At 40.2% G+C, this 18,592-nt stretch overlaps 1 protein-coding gene across 2 annotated transcripts in view; it reads left to right on the top strand.

Annotated features, from left to right (window-relative positions):
- Positions 1 to 12,389: 12,389 nt before the first annotated feature.
- RAB40C (RAB40C, member RAS oncogene family) overlaps positions 12,390 to 18,592 on the top strand; it is a 102,933-nt gene continuing 96,730 nt past the window's right edge. For both annotated transcript variants that reach the window (XM_001365312.4, XM_007499213.3), the window contains exons 1-2: positions 12,390 to 12,530; positions 13,454 to 13,823. In XM_001365312.4, the coding sequence (XP_001365349.2) occupies positions 13,670 to 13,823 (154 nt within the window). In that variant the 5' untranslated portion in view covers positions 12,390 to 12,530; positions 13,454 to 13,669. The remainder of the gene's footprint in view (positions 12,531 to 13,453; positions 13,824 to 18,592) is intronic.

The following is an 18,592-nucleotide window of genomic DNA, read 5'->3' as shown; positions in this document are numbered from 1 at the left end:
TGTTGGACTTGTCCAATGTGGGACAGGTATCTGCTGGATACTAGATAGCTAGTATCTGCATATGAAAGGCAAAGGACAATCTCTACTCAAGGAATTTACCATCTAATGGGGGAGACAGCATGCAAACAAGTATAGTCATACACGCTTTATATAGGATAAATTGAACATTATAGAAGGAAGGCATTAGAATTAAGGGAGATTGGGAAAGAATTCAAATAAAAGTTAGGATTTTAGCTGGGATCTGAAGAAGAGGAAGCACTCCAGGAGTGGGGAATAGCCATTGAAAATGCCCAGAGTCAGGAGATGGAGTATCTTTTTCAAGGAACACCAAGGAGGCCAGTGTCACTAAATTGCAGGGTATATGAGGAGCTATGAGAAAACTGGACAGGTAGGGGGCCAGGTTATAAAGGGCTTTGAATGCCAAATAAGATTTTATATTTGAACCTAGTAGTGATAAGGAGACTAGAGTTTATTGAGTGGGGATCTGTGACATGATTAGAACTGCACTTTTAAGATCATCTTGCCAGCTACGTGGAAGATGGTCTGGCATGGGGAAAGACTTGTAGCAGGAGAACCAACAATCCAATCCAAACCAGTACAATCAATATTCCTTAAACTGCCAGTAGGTGCCAGGCACTGTGCTAAACACTGGAAGTACAATTAATTTTTAAAAAGACAGCCCCTGTCCTCGAGGCACTTATAAAAAGTTGAGTTTCTATCCTCTACGAAGGAAGGCATTGGGAGGAGTTTGGTACTCCACCTCTGGCTCTCTACCTGAGAGAAGACTTGGCTGAGGGAGTTAATATCAGTCATTTAGCAACAAAATAATATTAGAAGCCATGAGCTTAGCTCAAGAGGGGCATCTCATTATGTGGAGTTGAAACCAGGCAGAACAGCAGACTCAGAGTGGCTATTGCAATAGTACAGGCATGAGACGATGAGCGCCTGCCCCAGGTAGCAATGGTAGAGGAGAAACGGGAGCATATTCAAGAGAAATTAAGAAGGTAGAAATGACAGGATTTGCCACCTGAATGGATATGGGGACGTGAGAGAGCATAAGGAGTCTAGGCCAACATTGGTTTGCGATCCTGGGTAAGTAGGAGGATTGTGGTGTACTCAGTAGTACCAGGGACATTAGAAAGAGGAGAAGGTTTGAAGGGAAAGATAATGAGGTCAGTTTTGGACATGTTGAATTTAATACTTCTAGAGAATATTCGTTTTGAGATGTCAATAAGCACTTGGAAATGCAAGACTGAAGGTCAGCAGAGAGATTAGGGCTCTTTGAAATAAAATAATCTGTCTTTCCTCAGATTTCTTGTTGTGCTTTCTTTGGGTCTTTTCTTCGCACTTACCATTTTATACTTTGTATCATACTTTGTGTACATGACTTATTCTTTACTTTTTAAACAAATCCCCTGCCCTGTGTTGGACTGGAAGGAATGTTCTCGTGGGATTTACTCTGGTAGCTACTGTTAGAAGGAAGGTAAAGCCTAACCCTGTACTGGTTAACTTAGGTGGTAAGGAGTCTAATGACAGCAAATGTGTTCTTGACCAGCAGGCACAGTCTAAGTTCTAACCCCCGAGTGAGAGTGTGTGTGTGATTGCGATCTAGAGAGAGAGAAACAAAGCAAGAGTAGGGAGAAAGACAGAGACAGATGGAGGGACACACAGAGAATAACTGAGTCATGGGGAACCTGGGGAGGCTCATGAGAATGAATCGTAAAGACCGGTTTATTGGGCATTCAAAAGTGATTTTTATACATTCTGTGAACAAAGAAGTTACTTGTCAGAAGTACACATTTTCCATATGTCAATCAAGAGTATTCAAGCCTTATCAAAGTATTCAGGCCAGTTAAAGGTACACACCTGCATAAGGGAGTAAATACTTTCAACAACACTAATCTACAAGGTTTCTCTTTGGTGTGCTGTCCAAGAGGTAAGATAGTGCTGGTGACAGACTAGAGAAGGTCTCTCTGTCCTTGGGATAGAACTCAAAGTTTTTGATAACTAGTCAGGAATTTCCCAGGAATAGAATTTGAATAGGATGCATTGAAAAAAATATGAAGGTCATTCTGTCCAAGATAATCTGATCAATAATATTTCAGTCCGCCAGGAATGTTTTAAGCCAATTAATTAGAAAAACCAAATGTCTATGGAATGATTTGTGGACCTCCAGGTTCATGACTAGGTCCTAGCCAGGAGTCTGGGGTAGGTTTTAAAAGCATGTCTCTTTCTGCCTCAGTGGGCCTGGAGAATCCTCCCAGATCTATCACTACCCCTTTTATGATGGTTAGATTTTAAATGTTAGCCGTAGAATTGAGTTAATGATAATTATAATTCTAAGATAGTTAAATAATGTTAGCATAAGTGATGATTTTAGTAGGCCTTTTTTTTTTTTTAAACCCTTACCTTCCGTCTTGGAGTCAATACTGTGTATTGGCTCCAAGGCAGAAGAGTGGTAAGACCTAGGCAATGGGGGTTAAGTGACTTACCCAGGGTCACACAGCTGGGAAGTGTCTGAGGTCACATTTGAACCCAGGACCTCCCATCTCTAGGCCTGGCTCTCAATCCACTGAGCTACCCAACTGCCTCTGTAGGCCTTTTTTATTATTTTAGTATAAGTATTAAGGTTTTGAATTAAGTAAGATAACTGCTTTAATATAGCTAATCATTGTTAGCATAGGCTTCAGTTTCAGTCATAGCCTTTAACTTAGCAATTATGGTCTTGAATTTGTGACTTGGTCTTCATTAGCATAGAGGCTTTTGCCTCAATTAGAAGCCTGGTGACACCCCTTCACCTTTGTATACAGCCTAGTTTACATGATCAGGCTTTTGCCTTACTTGGGGACCTGGCACCTCCCATTTATCCTGATCACCTTGGTATACATCATCGTTGACATCATCTGGACTTGGAAAGTAGGGTTCAGGCTCCCCAGCTCCCCCCCTTGCCTATCAAGTGACTTCTACCAATGAGAAGTATTTCCCATTTACTTCAACCAATCCGGATCTTTCTATTTTTATTACCATCCTGAATTATTTTTAAACTGGTATATAAATTGTCTAATTCTTTGGGCATAAAAGAAGTTCTCTCAAAGGCTTGGGGTCTTTTGGTCTTGACCAGAAGTTCGGCTTTATTGTGAGACTGGTCCTCTCCCAAAAAAACTATTTCTTTTTGACTTGGGGACTTTATTTCTCTTACTTGCTTTCCTGTACTTAGAAATTACATAACAGTAGGGCAGTACTTCAAACATGGTTTGTTATTGATGTTAATGTTAATTAATGATGTTAATGAATGGAGTCAAAGGAGAGAGAAATCATATAGGAGATTAGGAAGGTCTTAAAGGCAGAGGTATTTGGGCTTTGGGCTCAGCTTGGATAAGAAAATGGCTGACATGTACACTGCTCATAGAGGGTACTGGGGGCAAAAACATTTGCAATTCTGCCCAGGAGAAATAGCAGAATCAAAAGTCAGACACTACAGTTCTTCTAGGCCTTACTATCAGAATATTGGACCTGAATGCAATGTATTACAAATATTCCTGCTTAGCAAAACATATGAGCAATTTGAACATGTTACCAAATTTGTTCACATCATTTAATTTGTGAATCTAAAAATGAGTTCTGCTATTACTCAAAGGCAACTGCCCTCTAACTTACAACCAACCTAAGTTACCAAGTATTTACAGAATGGTACAAGTCAATTAAAAAGAAAATGAAACCACAACCTACAGTATTAAGGATGCTCTTATAATAGCAATATTTCATTTCCATATTGCATGAGATAATTTCTTCCTTCTGCGGATTATTAGGACACTTCTCTTCAACATCAAATTACTTATTCTTTACTTTGTATTTAGAGGGAGAGAGAATTGGTTTCCCTCTACCAAGCAAGTTTATAACTGTAGAATGTAGGGGGCAGAAAATGAGGTAGGCTTTCATAAAATCAGGTCTACTTTCTGGCTCTCTCTCCTTTTAAACCTTACCTTCTCTTTTAGAATGGATGCTAAGTATCTGTTCCAAGGCAAAGGCATAGCAGGGGCCAGGTAATTGAGGTTAAGTGATTTGCCCAGGGTCATACAACTAGGAAGTGTCTGAGGTCACATCGGAATCCACAACCTCCCATTTCTAGCCAGGCTCTCAATCCACTGAGCCCACTAGCTGTGGCCCCCTCCTCCCCTTTTCAAAATGAAACTTTCTTAAGTGAAAGGAAAACTGCTAATGCCTGGCTTAAGACTGGAAGCACCCTGGATGGGTAGCCCTTAAATAGCTTTGCTGCCTAGCTCTGTAGTCAGTCTGAATGGAAGCCAACAGGCAGAGAAGCCAATGCCCAAGAGGCAATTACTTTTTGAGGTGAGGGGTATGAAAGATTTTCTTATCCATTTCCTTCTCCCTTCTCCTCCCTATGGGCCATGACATTTTATAGCGGAGCCCCGTATCCTGCAGGGAGCATTTTAGAGAATCCCATAGTAGTTTGAGGCAGAAACAGAGACATAGACTCTCCAGACAGAAACAGATAGGCAGCATTCAAGGCTGGAAGTGGCTTCAAGGAGAGACCTCTGGCAGCAAAGAAGAGAACTCATGGATTTGGGAGTCACCTAGCTCTGACAGTCAAGAATTAAACTTTAGAAAAATCAAGCCACCTTCCCAGCAGAAATGTTATGTGTTTGAGGCAGGGGGTGGGGGATGAAGGGGAAACTTCAGAGAGCAGCAGAAAAACTCCAATAGAAAACACTACTGGTCTTTGCAGTCCTAGAGGCAAGGGATGCCTTAGCTACAGGAGTTCCCTAAACATATGACTCATTGCTTTTGTATTCTACATTTATGCCCACTCTTCCCATGAATACAGTATATATTTAGGCAGGATTATGGAGTGGGGCAGAATGACACTTTCTTACATATTGTTTTTACTGTGCCATATTAGTAAGTGATTTTGCCTTGAGTTATTTGTACTTATTGTACTGTACTAATAATCGGTTTATTTATCCTTGTTTTTAACCATGCATGTGTATACATGTATATGTCTGTGTTATTTGCTGGAGATGCAAAGATGAACAGTCCCTGCACATACATATATATGTATATGCGTATCCTACTGCAATACCGTTCTGGTTGGTCTCCCTGCTGCAAGTCTTTTTTGAGGGTGTTTTGTTTTTTTTAAACCTTACCTTTTGTCCTAGGATCAGTTCTAAGGCAGAAAAGCACATATAGGGGGCAGCTGGGTAGCTCAGTGGATTGAAAGCCAGGCCTAGAGATAGGAGGTCCTAATTTCAAATCTGCCCTCAGACACTTCCCAGCTGTGTGACCCTGGGCAAGTCTTCTCCCTTGGAGCCAATATTGACTCCAAGATGAAAGGTAAGGGTTTAAAAAAAAAAAAAAGCATATATACATATCTGCATACTTGTTGATTGAGTCTCAAAATAAACCTGAGACAGGAATTAGACTGTTATTCTCATTTTACAGATGAGGAAACAGGCTCTGAGAGGTTAAGTGATTTGTCCATGGTCACACAACTAGTAAGTGTTAGAAGGAGAACTTGAAACCAGATCTTAACTTCAAGTCCAATGCTCTAGCCACTTAAATATAGAAATGTGAAAATACAATGCATAAAGCCCTTTGAAGAAAAAATATCTAGTTACTGGCTAACAGTATCTCTCCCCTTTCCACTGTTGTTTGTTCTAGATGGTAGAGTAGAAGCAGGAAAAGCTGGAAACGACCACGGGAATCTCTACAACCAATCTTAAAATAACACAAATACTAAAGTGAAAGAACCAACAAGGAGATGGAGTGAAGCCCAGGCCTAGTTAGCCTTTAACAAAGCTCAAAGTGGAGCCTCAGGGCAAGACAGTCCACCTTATGCCAGACCTGATCCACCCCAGGGTGAGACCAAAAGACCAGGCCCAAGCCTGAAGCTAGACCATCACCATCCTCAGGGAATGATTGAATCAGTAGTGAGAGGTGACTTTCAGAGCTCCCAGCTGTAAAAATGGAGATTTGAACCCCAGACTCCAATCCCCAGAAGTCCTTGGCCACTTCCCAGAATGCTTTGTAATCTCACTGATATCCTCACCTGGGCGAGATCAAAAATGTCTATTTAAACTGGTTGTAAAGCCTACCCAGTCTCCTTCCTACTTCCGCTTCCAAGGAGACATGGCTCTCCACCTAGCAGGCTAGATGTGAGTGGTTGTGAATGGGCTCTCTGGGCCTAGGCACGTGCTTTTCTTATTTTGTATTTTCTCTATTTCTTAATCTTTAAATAAACCTCATAAAAATATAATACTTCTAGCAGAGAAACTAATTTTTACCTGCCACAGTTTGGCCTTAAATTTTAATCTTAACACAGCCCACAGGCTATCATATCACCTTGGAAGAACTGAAACCCAGAAATAAGGCTGAGGGTAGCATAAAAGAAGAATTGAAGTTTAAGAAGAGTGCCCTCTCCTCCCTGGGAATAGAGACCTTTAAAATAAAAACGAAAGGCAAGAAAAAAGGTGGCAAAATAAATAAACATTTAAAAAAAACACCCAAACATAGAAAAAATTTATGGTGACAAAGATCAAAGCATACACACAAAAGGGGACAGTGAAAGCAAAGCAAACACATGTAAAGCTTCAAAGAAAAATACAAATCGGCTTCAGATTCTGGAAGAGCTTCAAAAAAGATTTCAATAATCAGTTATGAGAAGCAAAGGAAAAATAGGGAAGAGAAATGAAAGTAATGAAAGAAGAAATAGGCCAAATGAAAAAAGAGCCTCAAAAAAAGGTCCAATTGAAAAAGGAGGTTCATGGAAGAAAATCATTTCTTAAAAATTAGAATAGAATTAGTGACTTCATGAGACATAGAGAAACAATGAAACAAAATCAAAAGGCACTCCCCCCCAAAAAAAACACAGAAGAAAACATGAAATTTCTCATACACTTCCTAGCTGTGTGACCCTGGGCAAGTTACTTAACCCCCATTGCCTCGCCCTTATCACTCTTTTGCCTTAGAACCAATACACAGTATTGATTTGAAGACGGAAGGTAAGGGTTTACATTTTTAAAAAATTATTAGACTACCTGAAAGCCATGATAAAAAACAAAACAAAAAAAACCACCCTGGACATTATAATACAAGAAACTATCAAAGAAAACTGCCTTGATATTCTTGAACAAGAGAGTAAAATGGAAATTGAAAGAATCCACAGATCACCTCCAGAAAAAAAAAAGGGCCAATAACACTACAGTGATGTCTTGTGAGTGAATTGGATTTAAATGAGTCAGACTAGTGGCAATTTGTCTGTCAGTCTCACTCTCTTCCATATTCATTAAAGTCCAGTCGCAAAACAAAGGTCAAGATGATAGAAGATGGCCCAGAATGAAGTAGATAACCTTGGCATCATGTTTAACTAAGCTCTAGGTCAGTGATGGGCAACCTTTTGAGCTTGGTGTGTCAAAATTTGCCAAAAAAGCAAGCATAACTCAGGTGGTGTGTCACTTTGAGAAAAAAAACATAATTTTGCAATATTTATAGTTTAAATAACAAAAATGTATAATTGTAATATATAACTGTATTTAATAAACCAAAAACTATTTAACTTACCTGCTTAGTGACTTCTTTGTTTATCTGTCAGTTGGTTTCTTTGGTTGGTCTTGATATTATTTAACTTGTGTGGGGTTCCATGAACTAAGATAAGTGAGGGGGAGTGGGGATTCTTTAATTAACCTGCCTATTAGTGACTTTTTTGTTGCTGAATTTCATTGACTAAATCTTCAATTGAAGGTTGGTATTTTGTAAACTTCAAGCCCAAGCAAGTGCTACTAACTTCATCTGTCAAACTGTTTCTTTTGCTGGTTTTGATATTATTTAAAGCTGAGAATAAGATCTCAGGGAGTACGGAGAGGAAAAAATTGTGAGTAAACTATTGCTATAATTTTCAGGGTGCTAAAAGTGTCTGGCAATCAGTTCCAGGCACTCTTCTGTTGCACATGGGCTGGAGCCCCACATAGTCTTCCAGTGGCTTGGCCCTACCCCACCCCATCCCTCCTCAGCCAGCTGGTGGGGGTAGGGGGTGTGGTGAGAGCAGCTGAGCTTGCCTGCCCCTGCAGCTGGCCATCCTGTGGAGCAGACACAGGCATGGCCATGGCCATGGCTGTGGACCCATGGCTGCCCCGGGGGGCTTCCAGCCCCGAGGCTCATTGAGCCTGCATGTGGCTGTGTGTCATTGAAAATGGCTATGCATGTCAGTGTTGACACGTGTGTCATAGGTTTGCCATCACAGCTCTAGGTGCTCCACAGCATCTGATTCTGCTGCCTGCATGATAGTTGGAATAAATTGTTCTCATCCACCCATTCCTCTAGGGAAGTCTTCAATTGCTTGAGGTAAACATCTTCCTAACTCACCAACAGGTTTGAGATCTGTCAGTTACCCTCAATCTGATTTAACCATCTGTTGATAGTTTACCAGAGTGTGACTGCCTTGTATGCTACACTTTCTTGGAGACACAGATAAGAGTTGAGTACCTGGTGGATCCCAAAGGTAGATGAGCCTACTAAAATGCCTACTAAATGCTAGAAATTATATGCTATGCTCTCATAACATGAAAATAAAAACAAAATATTCTCTGTTCTATTCTCAAAAAGTTTATAATTTCATAGGAGTGAGAACAGAAAGATAAATATCCAAGAAAATAGTTTTATTAGGGTAAAAGAGAGATCCAGGCAAAATGCTGAGAAATTTAATGGAAAGATCTTTTTTTTTTTTTTGAGGAGGTAGAGGTAGGATAAAAGAGTGGAGAGGAAGCCTTCACAAAAATGACTTTCTCCAGGAAGGCTTCCTAAACTGATGTGACAATTCTTCCCAACTCCAATCTATCTAAGTTTTTTTCATTTTACATATTGCCCCAATAATGCACTTTTGCCTTATAAACATTTTATCTATCTTCAGGACTTAATTCTTACTTTATTATTTAGTTTTTTGTTGTTCTTTTATATTGAGAGAGACCATTTTAAAAGCTTTGTATTCCCCTCCTTCCTCCCACTATGGATTCAAGTATTATCCCTCTACAATCCCTACCCACTTTGAACAATGCTCTCTGCCTGAAGGAGGCCCTTAATGAGGCCTATAAAATTACTAGTCAGCAACGATCAAGATCAAGCCCCCGCTGTGTCTCTGACTCATACACAGGGCAACCTCAGGCAAATTATACATCCTTCTTTAACTCATCTGTATAATGGGGAGATTATTTATCTCCAGCCTGCCTCACAAGAAAGTTCTGAAAAATAATGAGGCCAAGTGCTTTGAACTCTCTGAAGGCTGGTGCTATGGAAGTGTAAGCTGTTATTAGTCTCCATCAGGGTTATTATTCCTTGAATTGGTCTCTTTTGGTAAAGGTAATTCACAGGGGAAGCAAAAATCCCTTTCAAAGTTTTCATTTATGTATTTTTTATTGAAATATTTCTATTTAAAGAAATACCTCTGGCACTTACTAGCTTTGTGACTTTGGGTAAATCATTTAAATTTAAGCTTCAGTTTCCTCAATTGTAAAATGGGGAAGACATAACTTGTATTATCTACTTCAAGGATTGTTGTGAAACATGCACTTTGTAATGTTTAGAAGTCCAAACCATGGGACTGATACCCTAATTTACTCTGTCTTATTTAAAAAACCTTAAAGGTAAACCTTAAATTCTAGATACCAAAGTGACATGTGAAAGCTTCTAAATGTCATAGGAGGCATTAAACCTCACTACAAATCTCCATGTTATACTCAACATTTAATATCTGACCTATTGCAATACCCTCTGTTTGGTCTCTCTGTTTAAGGCTTTTTTAGGGGTGTTTTTTAACCCTTACCTTTTGTCCTAATATCAGTTCTCAGACAGTCGATCAGCAAGGGCTAGGCAAACAGGGTTAAGTGACTTGCCCAGGGTCACATAGCTAGGAAGTATCTGAGGACAAATTTGAACTGAGGTCTTCTGACTCCAAGGCCTGGTGCTCTATCCACTGTTTTATCTAACTGCTCCTTCTTCCTTGAGTCTTTCTCCACTCCTGTTCATCTTCCACTCAGCTGCCAAAATTATTTTCATAAAAGGGCAGGTCTAAACCATATCAATACTCCCCCACCCATCTAACCTGACTCCCACTCAATAATCTCCAGAGGCTCCTTATTATCTCCAGTATCAAATATAAATTTCTCTGTTGGCTTTTAAGCCCTTACTAACCTAGCCCCTTCCGTCCTTTCCAGTTATCTTACATTTTACTTTCCTCCATACTTGGCCTCCTTGCAGTTAATGAACCAATAATCTCCATCTCCCCACTGTATATTTTCACTGGCTATTCTTCATGCCTGGAATTTTCTCTTCCCCAGACCTCCTGGATTTCTTCAAATCTCAGCTAAAATTTCACCTTCTGCATGCAGGAATTCTTTTCTAGTCCCTTTCAATACTGATACCTTCCCTCTGAGATTACCTCCAATATACCCTATATATGTCTTGTATATACTTATTTGCATGCTGTTCCCCCATTAGAAAGTGACTTCCTGGGAGGAAAGGAATATTTTTGTCTTTCTTTGTGTCCTCCAGCACTTAGCGAAGAGACTGGCAGTGCTTAGTAAGTGCTTAATAAATACTTGTTGACTTGACTCCATTTTGACTAGTTATCTTAACTACAGCCCCAGAGCTGTGGCGTGTAATGGAAAGAAATAGGAGTCAGGAAACTTCAGTTTTACTTCTGCCATTAAATAAAAGTGTGCTCCTAGGCAAATCATTTCCTCTCTCTAGACATCATTTTCTTAGTGCATAAAATAATGGGATTGGACTAGATGGTTTCTACTATTCTTATTGTTTTTTGTTTGTTGCTTTCCTTCGTATCCTCATTCTTTAACACAGTGCCTGAAACACTGTATGTGTTTAATAAATATTTGTTGACTTGACTCCAAGGTTTCTAACAACTGGCAAGCACAACACACAGATCGGGTCTTAAATCCTTCCTTCTTCCATCTGAAATTCTTCCCTCCCTAATCTCCACCAAAAACAAAAAAAGTCTCATCTCCAAAAATCTTTCCTGGACCAATCAGATCTGGCCAGGGCCCATTACTCCAGGGAACCTCTCCCTTGGGTCTTTCCCATTACTAAATACCTTAATGCCAACCTCACCACAGCTGAAACATGTTTTAAAGTTACTTCAGCTGATGTTCCCGCTTAATATTAGTGCCTTCCCTTTCCTGATTACCTCCAATTTATCCTGTATATATATATATATATATATATATATATATATATATATATATATTTTTTTTTTTTTTTTGGTACTTAGTTGATTGCAAGACTGTAAGCTCCTTGAGAGCTAGTGGTGTCTTCTTGCTTTCTTTGTATCCTCAAGGACTTAGCATAGTACTTGACACATAGTAGGCACTTAATAAATGTTAATTGACTGAATGACTGATGGGTATTGATTTCCTTCTATTTTCATCTTCCTCCTACAAACCTGAGGTCCTCAGAATGAAGGCTTCCCGAGTCTCGAGCTTCAGAATGGGAGCTACTCTAAGGCAGAGACTGTATCTTCCTCCAACAGACTAAGGCCTTTCCAAGGTCACCGGGTGAGTCTCCCTCGTCACCTAGAAACTCGCCAAGGTTAAGGGATGAAATCGAGCTTGACCCCAGAGTTCACAGAACAATTCTCTCAATCTTTTCAACTTTTATTTACCTTTTTCCGAAGCTTACAAGCAGATACCGGAAGTCCCGCCACCTGTAACTTCTCTGAGCGCCGATTGGCCAATTCACGTACGTGGCTTCTGATAGGATGGCTACAAGAGACTACAATTCCCAGGGAGCAATCTGCCACTCGTCCCTGGTGCATCACGAGAAAAGGGGATTTTGCAGTCTAATGGGATCTGTAGTTTTCCCGGAAGGGACGGCATCTTCCAACTTTGAGGGCTATCCCTCCCTAGGCATTCCGAGTGGGAACCTTATGCAAAAAAAAACAAAACCCTAACGCCGCAAGTTTCTGGTTGGTCACCTAGCCGGAGTGGATGCGAGAGGGAGGAGCGTACTGAGTAGGCTGGGCGGGCTCGGGCGGGTTGTGATGGAAGGGTCGACGGGCCAATGGCTCGTGGAGGGTGGGTGGTGAGCGACCAATCGGGGCTCCTAGAAGGCGGAGTCTGGAGCCTGTGGGCGAGAGCTGGCTGAGGAGGGAGGCGGGGCGGCGGGTCTCTGTGGCAGTGGGTGCTGGAAGCCGAGGTGGCCCTGGAGCAGCCTCATCGCCGCATTTGAACCGGTTCCTGAGCCGGCCTGGAGACACTCGGCCCAGCCTTCCCCGGGTGCCTGGTCCTCCCTGGCCCCCTCCCGGCGGGATTCCCCCTTGACGCCCTTCCCGCCGTGAGGGGGCGGCCCCCACCCAGTCAGCCCGCGCTAGTCCCCGGGCTCGCGTTGGGGCGGCGGCCGCCCGGGGAGGGAAGGAAGCCGGCGCAGGCCTGAGAGGAGGTGGGGACATCGGCGGTGGGCCTGGCTGGGCCAGGCCGGCCGCGCTTCGGGGTTCTCTTGAAGAGAAGCAGGTGCGTCCCCACCAAGGCAGCCTCTTGCCCTCGTAGCCGCTGGTCTGCCTCAGGGAGAAGGGCTCGGAGCCGCCCTCCCCCTCAGCTCTTCCCCCATCTCCTCCTCCCTCCCCAGCTCTCAGGCTTCTTCCGCGCTCCAGGATCCTCGGGCTTGAGGGGCTTGGGGCTCGGTGTGTGGTGGTGGGGGGATCCGCAGCCCCCTCACCCGCCACTGATGGAAGGGAAGCGCTGAGGTGGGGTGGGGATGAACAATGAGCTGGGGGGGGGGGGGCGGAACACAGCTACGAGAAGATGGGCATAAATTTAAAGTATCTGCTTTATCGATCGGGGAAGCCAAATATTACCAAATTCCATGTCTTTGTATTTGAGGATGCCCCCCGCCCCCCAATCTGAGGGGAGCAAAAGACCTGAGCCTGGGGGAAGAGGGAACCTTCTCACAGAGTGTAAGGAGGATGGGTAAGACCTGCCTAGTGATGGTTTAGATTATGTCTTCCCAGATGCTCTAGATTGTTTTTGTTCTGTGTAGAGGCATTTGTTGTTTTATGTATGTGTGTGTATATACATATATATATATATATATATATATGTATGTATATATATATATATATATATGTATATATATATATATATATATATATATAGGATGCTGTCCTGTTTGAATCATTTCAGGGTCTATGCCATTTTAAAAAGGAGAGGGAACAGTGAAAGTGAAAACCTGAAATACGGGCTAATAAATATGACTGCTTTTCTTGCCCTCTTTGTGGTCACCTTTACCTCCTTCAACTTCACATTGCTTAGCAAAGAGGACAGCATCTTACACAGGATTCTCACACTACATATTGGGTTTGATAATTTGGCAAAATATATTTGTGGCACCCCATAAAGGATATTAATAACTTAGTGGGCATCTTTTTTTATGCCAGGATGGAGGTCTGTTTTTACCAGGAAGATCAATGATGGAAGGTGAACAGGACACAGAGTTTCTTTTGAGAGGGTGAATCTTTCCTGTACTTTCACCCTCCCTCTTCAACAACAACAACAACCCCCTCAGGGGATCATCTCTAAGACTGGAAGCTGGAACCTGTGCTCTTCTGTTAGTGTGGCTGCATGTTTAGTATGCAGATCCTGCCTCTTTGCTAATGAGAGGGAGAATGGGGACCCAGGGCAGCCCTGTGAAGAGCTATGATTATCTGCTCAAATTCCTGCTGGTAGGAGACAGTGATGTTGGAAAGGGAGAAATCCTGGAGAGCCTTCAAGATGGAGCATCTGAATCCCCCTACGCCTACAGCAACGGTAAGGACTTAGGGAAGGGGGAGGATTAGGCAAACTGCACTGCAGTAGTAATTAGGGAGTATAAAAAGTAAGATAAATTTAGTTTGTGCTCAGGTTACAAATCCAGATAGATCTTTGCTGTTTATGTATGTTTCAACTACTCCGGATCTTGGCTTAGAGTTTTGTTTTGTAGCCATCCAGGAAGCTGCTTCCACTATCCGGGACTAGAATTAACATAAGTCTTCCTGAGGATTGTTTTAAACCCTTTCTTTCCTAAGGATTGGTTCAAAAGTAAATTCTTAGCCAAACTGTACTTGTCTTAGCTCTTAAGCATCAGACTTGATACACAAAAGGTTTTTAATGTATATTTATTTATTGAAAGCTTCATCTTCATCACAGACAGTTCCATATTTATCTCCCACAATAGACTTTCACTTCAGGAAAATGGCTTTTTACTTTAGTGATATCTGTTCCCAAATATGATAGTAAAGGATTTAAGCAGGGAATCATTAAAACCATTTGGTTCCTGTTATGCACCAACTAATATATAGGCTGTTCCAAAAGTCTTTGGGACACCTTGTATAATCAGTCCTCTAAAAGTAGGTCCCATCTAAGGCTATTACGACTTTTCTTTTGTACCTTAATACAAACTTAATCTACCTATTGTGAAATCAAGCTTTATCATGAAAACTGTCATAGACCATTTACTATAGTACTGAAGTGTATAATTAAGAACTGACAATTGGTACTGCCTTTTTTCTTCATCCCTTCACAGTACTTAAAATGTTACACTATTAAGAAGGGTGTCGGAGCTTTGGCAATTTGCAGCTTATTCCCATCTTTTAAATTTTAAAGGTCCCAAGCCTTGAAGAGACATTGAATACAGCTAGAAGCTTCAGAAAACTACATTCTTGAAATAACAATTTGAGTCCTGTATGGTATTCAGTACATAATATGGAGATATAAAATTTGCCTAAGTATTTTGGGTCACAGAAGGTGCATTTCACTCTATAGGAATCAGCCTTTTTGGTTGATGAGTAGTTTGTGGGATTTTTAAGTCCCTGCACCTTTATTGAATATAATATTTTACCTAGATACATGGTGGACATCTAGATTCTATAAAGATGGACTTGAAGGGGTTGAGGGTGGGGTGGGAATGGTTAGAAGGGTGTAAAAGTGTATGAGTGTGTCAAATGGAATTTCATCTTGTGTCAATCATCTGATTGTGGTCCAGGTTCTATGGTGGTCCTATTGTGGTTCATGAGTTAGGGTCACATGACCTGGTTGTGGCAGGGTGTAGATCTGGTTGTCAGCATGATTTTTTTTTTTGTCCAGATGACAGATGGATACAGGCAAACTGTTCTCATCAGGTGTGAAAATACTTAGTGTTCAGGAAATCAGCCTGCTGTGCCTTGAATAAAACGCCTTCCTATCTTGATATTTTTAGCACTCTTTTTAAACAAGATTGCAGGCTAGAAAATGTTTGAAATAAAATATGGTTTGTTGGAAAGAACACAGGATTTGAAACCATAGGACCTGGGTTAGAATCTTGACCTTACTGAGTTTGGGTAAAAATCACTTAATGTCTTGTGGCTTCAGTTTCCCTATTTATAAAATGAGGAGTTCTGACTGTATATTCTTTGAGTCCTTTCTGGCCTGAAATTCTATGCACAAGTAAGTTCAATGACTGCTTGTCCTCCTTCTTAATTTAAATATTTAAAAGTACTCAGTGAAACCCAGAATAACCAGTAACACCTGGAGTGGGTACACCATCCCAATGATTTATATTGACTTAGTTTATAAGAAAGTGTTGAATCTTTCCAAATGCTGATTTTTTTTGGTGTTCTAATAATGCTGTTTTATTGAAGAAATTTTAACTTTTTCAGATCTTTTTCTTTGTTAGAGGTTTTTTGGCAAACTTTAATGAGTGTTTATAGCATTGACTTCTTGCTAATTTGTTGGCCTTCAAATGACAGACAGATTTCCAGTTACTTCTTCATTCCTTTAATTTTAGCCTATCAAGGTTTTGGGATTGACTATATTAGATACTATACTTATCCCTCTTTCTGCTGTAGGTTCAGTAGGAGACTTAAAGCAACAGATTTTCTCTGAAGACTCACCAAAAAACTTCCTTTTTTTTAAACCATAACCTTCTGTCTTAGTATCATTTCTAAGACAAAAGAGTAGTGAGGGCTAGGTAATTAGGGGTAAGCTGGGAAGTTTCTGAGGCATTATTTGAACCCAGGTCCTTCTAACTCCAGGCCTGGCACTCCATTGATACTGTACTACCTAACTGCCCCTTAGAAAATGTACTGTTAACTCCAACTTAGAAGAAATATCTTAGAGGACAAAAAGGGAAATCCATTTTTTTCTGATTTAGGCTAAGTTTTGTGTGTGTTAGTTTTTAGGTGGGAGGAAGTGGTGTTAGAACTACTGAAAAGTGCTTAGGAGAGTCCCATTTGAGACCCTTAGTCCCTGATTTTAATTGCTGACTAGTTAAAATGTAAATTTATGGTATGCTCTTCATATTCAAAGTTGATGCTATGAATCAATGTAGGATTTATGCTTTGAGGTTGTTGTCTTTTTTAGTAGTGGTGATAGGTTCATTTACATTGATCAGAGCCTATGAAGTTAACACTTCATTAATAAGAGAGGTGCTCAAGGTCAGTTGTTTTCTTTCTGGCTATATAGTGGAGAGAGTAGAATCTTTGCAGTGTTAGGAACTTAAGAGCTCATACATTCCAACCTAATCATGTATTTCTCCTGCAACATATTGTTTTCCTATTTAAAGTTAATTTATTCTTTTAGGAATAAAACCTTCAATCTTAACTTCATTTGGCACTCTGTTCTAGCCATAGAGCTAACTAGATCTGACAGAATTTACAATATCGAGCTAAATTTTTTTCCAGCCACTCAAGTGAGTCTTCCTCATTTGTCTTTTTTTGTTGTAAGCCTAATTACCACATTTCCTATGAAACCTTAAACTGAAATATGGAAAGGATCTTGTGTAAATTTAAAGATCTGCCCAAAGTAAAAGTAAAGACAAAAAAAAAAGAGTGAATGTTTTCCATATTTTCTAATGGGAAAGTTGCCTATATTAGAAAAGGTAAAAAGAGCCTGCAGAGTTGCAATGAATTGATGACTATTTTATGGAAATGTAGCATATGCCATTCTCCAAGTTCTCTTTGTTGGTACATAGCAGAAAAGACAGGTATAAAATGTCATGAAGACAGATTTCCCCTTATACTGGCTGCTTCACTGGGCTGGATTAAATGGTATTGTAAATGGAGCACTTATTGTTGCCACAGATAAAGCAATTCTTTGGAAAAATAGAAGATCTAGGTTAGCTATATTCCAGTATTTATAAGGATGTCTGTTTTGTATTTGTTACCTTTTCGATGTCTGTCTGGAATCCTGAGAACTATCTAATTCTCACGGTTCCACCCAAGATGACTAGTTGCCTTTAAGGAAGGTGGACTATATTGATGTGAATATAGGCCACACCTTTTCTTTAAATTAGGCTTGTATAAAACCCGAGTGCCACTTATAATTGACGGGTATTGTTTTAAAAAGATTCTGTTTAGGGGTATAGACAGATTAAGGTATAGCTTATGTTTGGACCAATACAGTATTTTCTGGGAAGCCTTCTTATTTCCTTGTTATCTGTAGAGGCCCTTGTTTATGTTGCCTTCTCTCCTTTGTCCATCAGTTGAAAAACTGTAGGTGAGAATTTGTTCCGTATTATGCAGTATTATCCCTTGTCAACTGAAGAAAGATCGTATGGTTATCATGGTAAAAGTGTCTAATGCTTACAATGTATGACCCTGAGCAAGTCACTTAAATCTCTCCAAACTTCAGTTTTAAATGTGTAAAATGAATAATGCACATGATAGAATCATAATAGTATTGTTTTGAGGCTCAAATGTATGTAGAGTGATTGATTTTTAAACCTTAAATACAGGGTGTCCCAAAAATCTTAGTGCAGTATATTAAGCTGTTAAAACTGCACAATAGTATTAAACTATTAAAAGATCACTATTGCACTAAGACTTTTGGGACACTGTATAACTATCAAGTCATTGTTATTATAGAATTGTGAACTAAATTTCTCCAAATTTGAAAATATAAATATCTTTATGGTGTGTTGTAAGGTGTTATATTTTCTCCAGAGAAGTTATGAAGTAGAAAATTGTGGAAAAAAGAACTTGAAGTTCCTGCCAAAGAATATCCTACTTTAAAACTTTTTTCTATGTCCTCAAAACACCTGTTATTTCTTCAGTATTCCCATAATTGCCTCACTGCTGTCACCCTTCTATCAGAACAGTTAAGGTGAACAGGGCAAGAAAGTTCAGAATATGTTTTTAGGTTTCTGCTTTTGATATGTAAACATATACTGTACCCTCCCTATCCAGGGAGCAAAAGGCAATCAGAGAAGTACTTGATTTCTCTGAAAGGCGTGGCAAATGCTCTGTTAAGTGTTGCTCTCTGAAACCAATCCTTTTTCTTTTATTGCAGTCAGATAACTTTTATAAATTGAACCTTGTCTAGCTTGTTTAGTCAGACAGGTAAGCATGCAAGCACATTTTGATCTTTCCTCCTTCACAAATGCATGAGTCACTTTGATCATCCTTTTTAGAACTTGAAGCAATGACAGTGCAAATAGAGGTCTCATAAAAGGTTGGAGAATAAAGTTTTCTAAGAACATCCCATAAAATGACAGAGTAGAAAGAAGCTAGAATAAAACCTGAGTGCCACTCATTTATAATTGATGTTTTTCTATGTATTATTTT

This window comes from Monodelphis domestica, chromosome 7, assembly GCF_027887165.1.
Source record: "Monodelphis domestica isolate mMonDom1 chromosome 7, mMonDom1.pri, whole genome shotgun sequence".
NCBI lineage: Eukaryota > Metazoa > Chordata > Mammalia > Didelphimorphia > Didelphidae > Monodelphis > Monodelphis domestica.
Note: the sequence above shows the minus strand (reverse complement) of the source record. Positions and strands in the feature narration are given on the sequence as shown.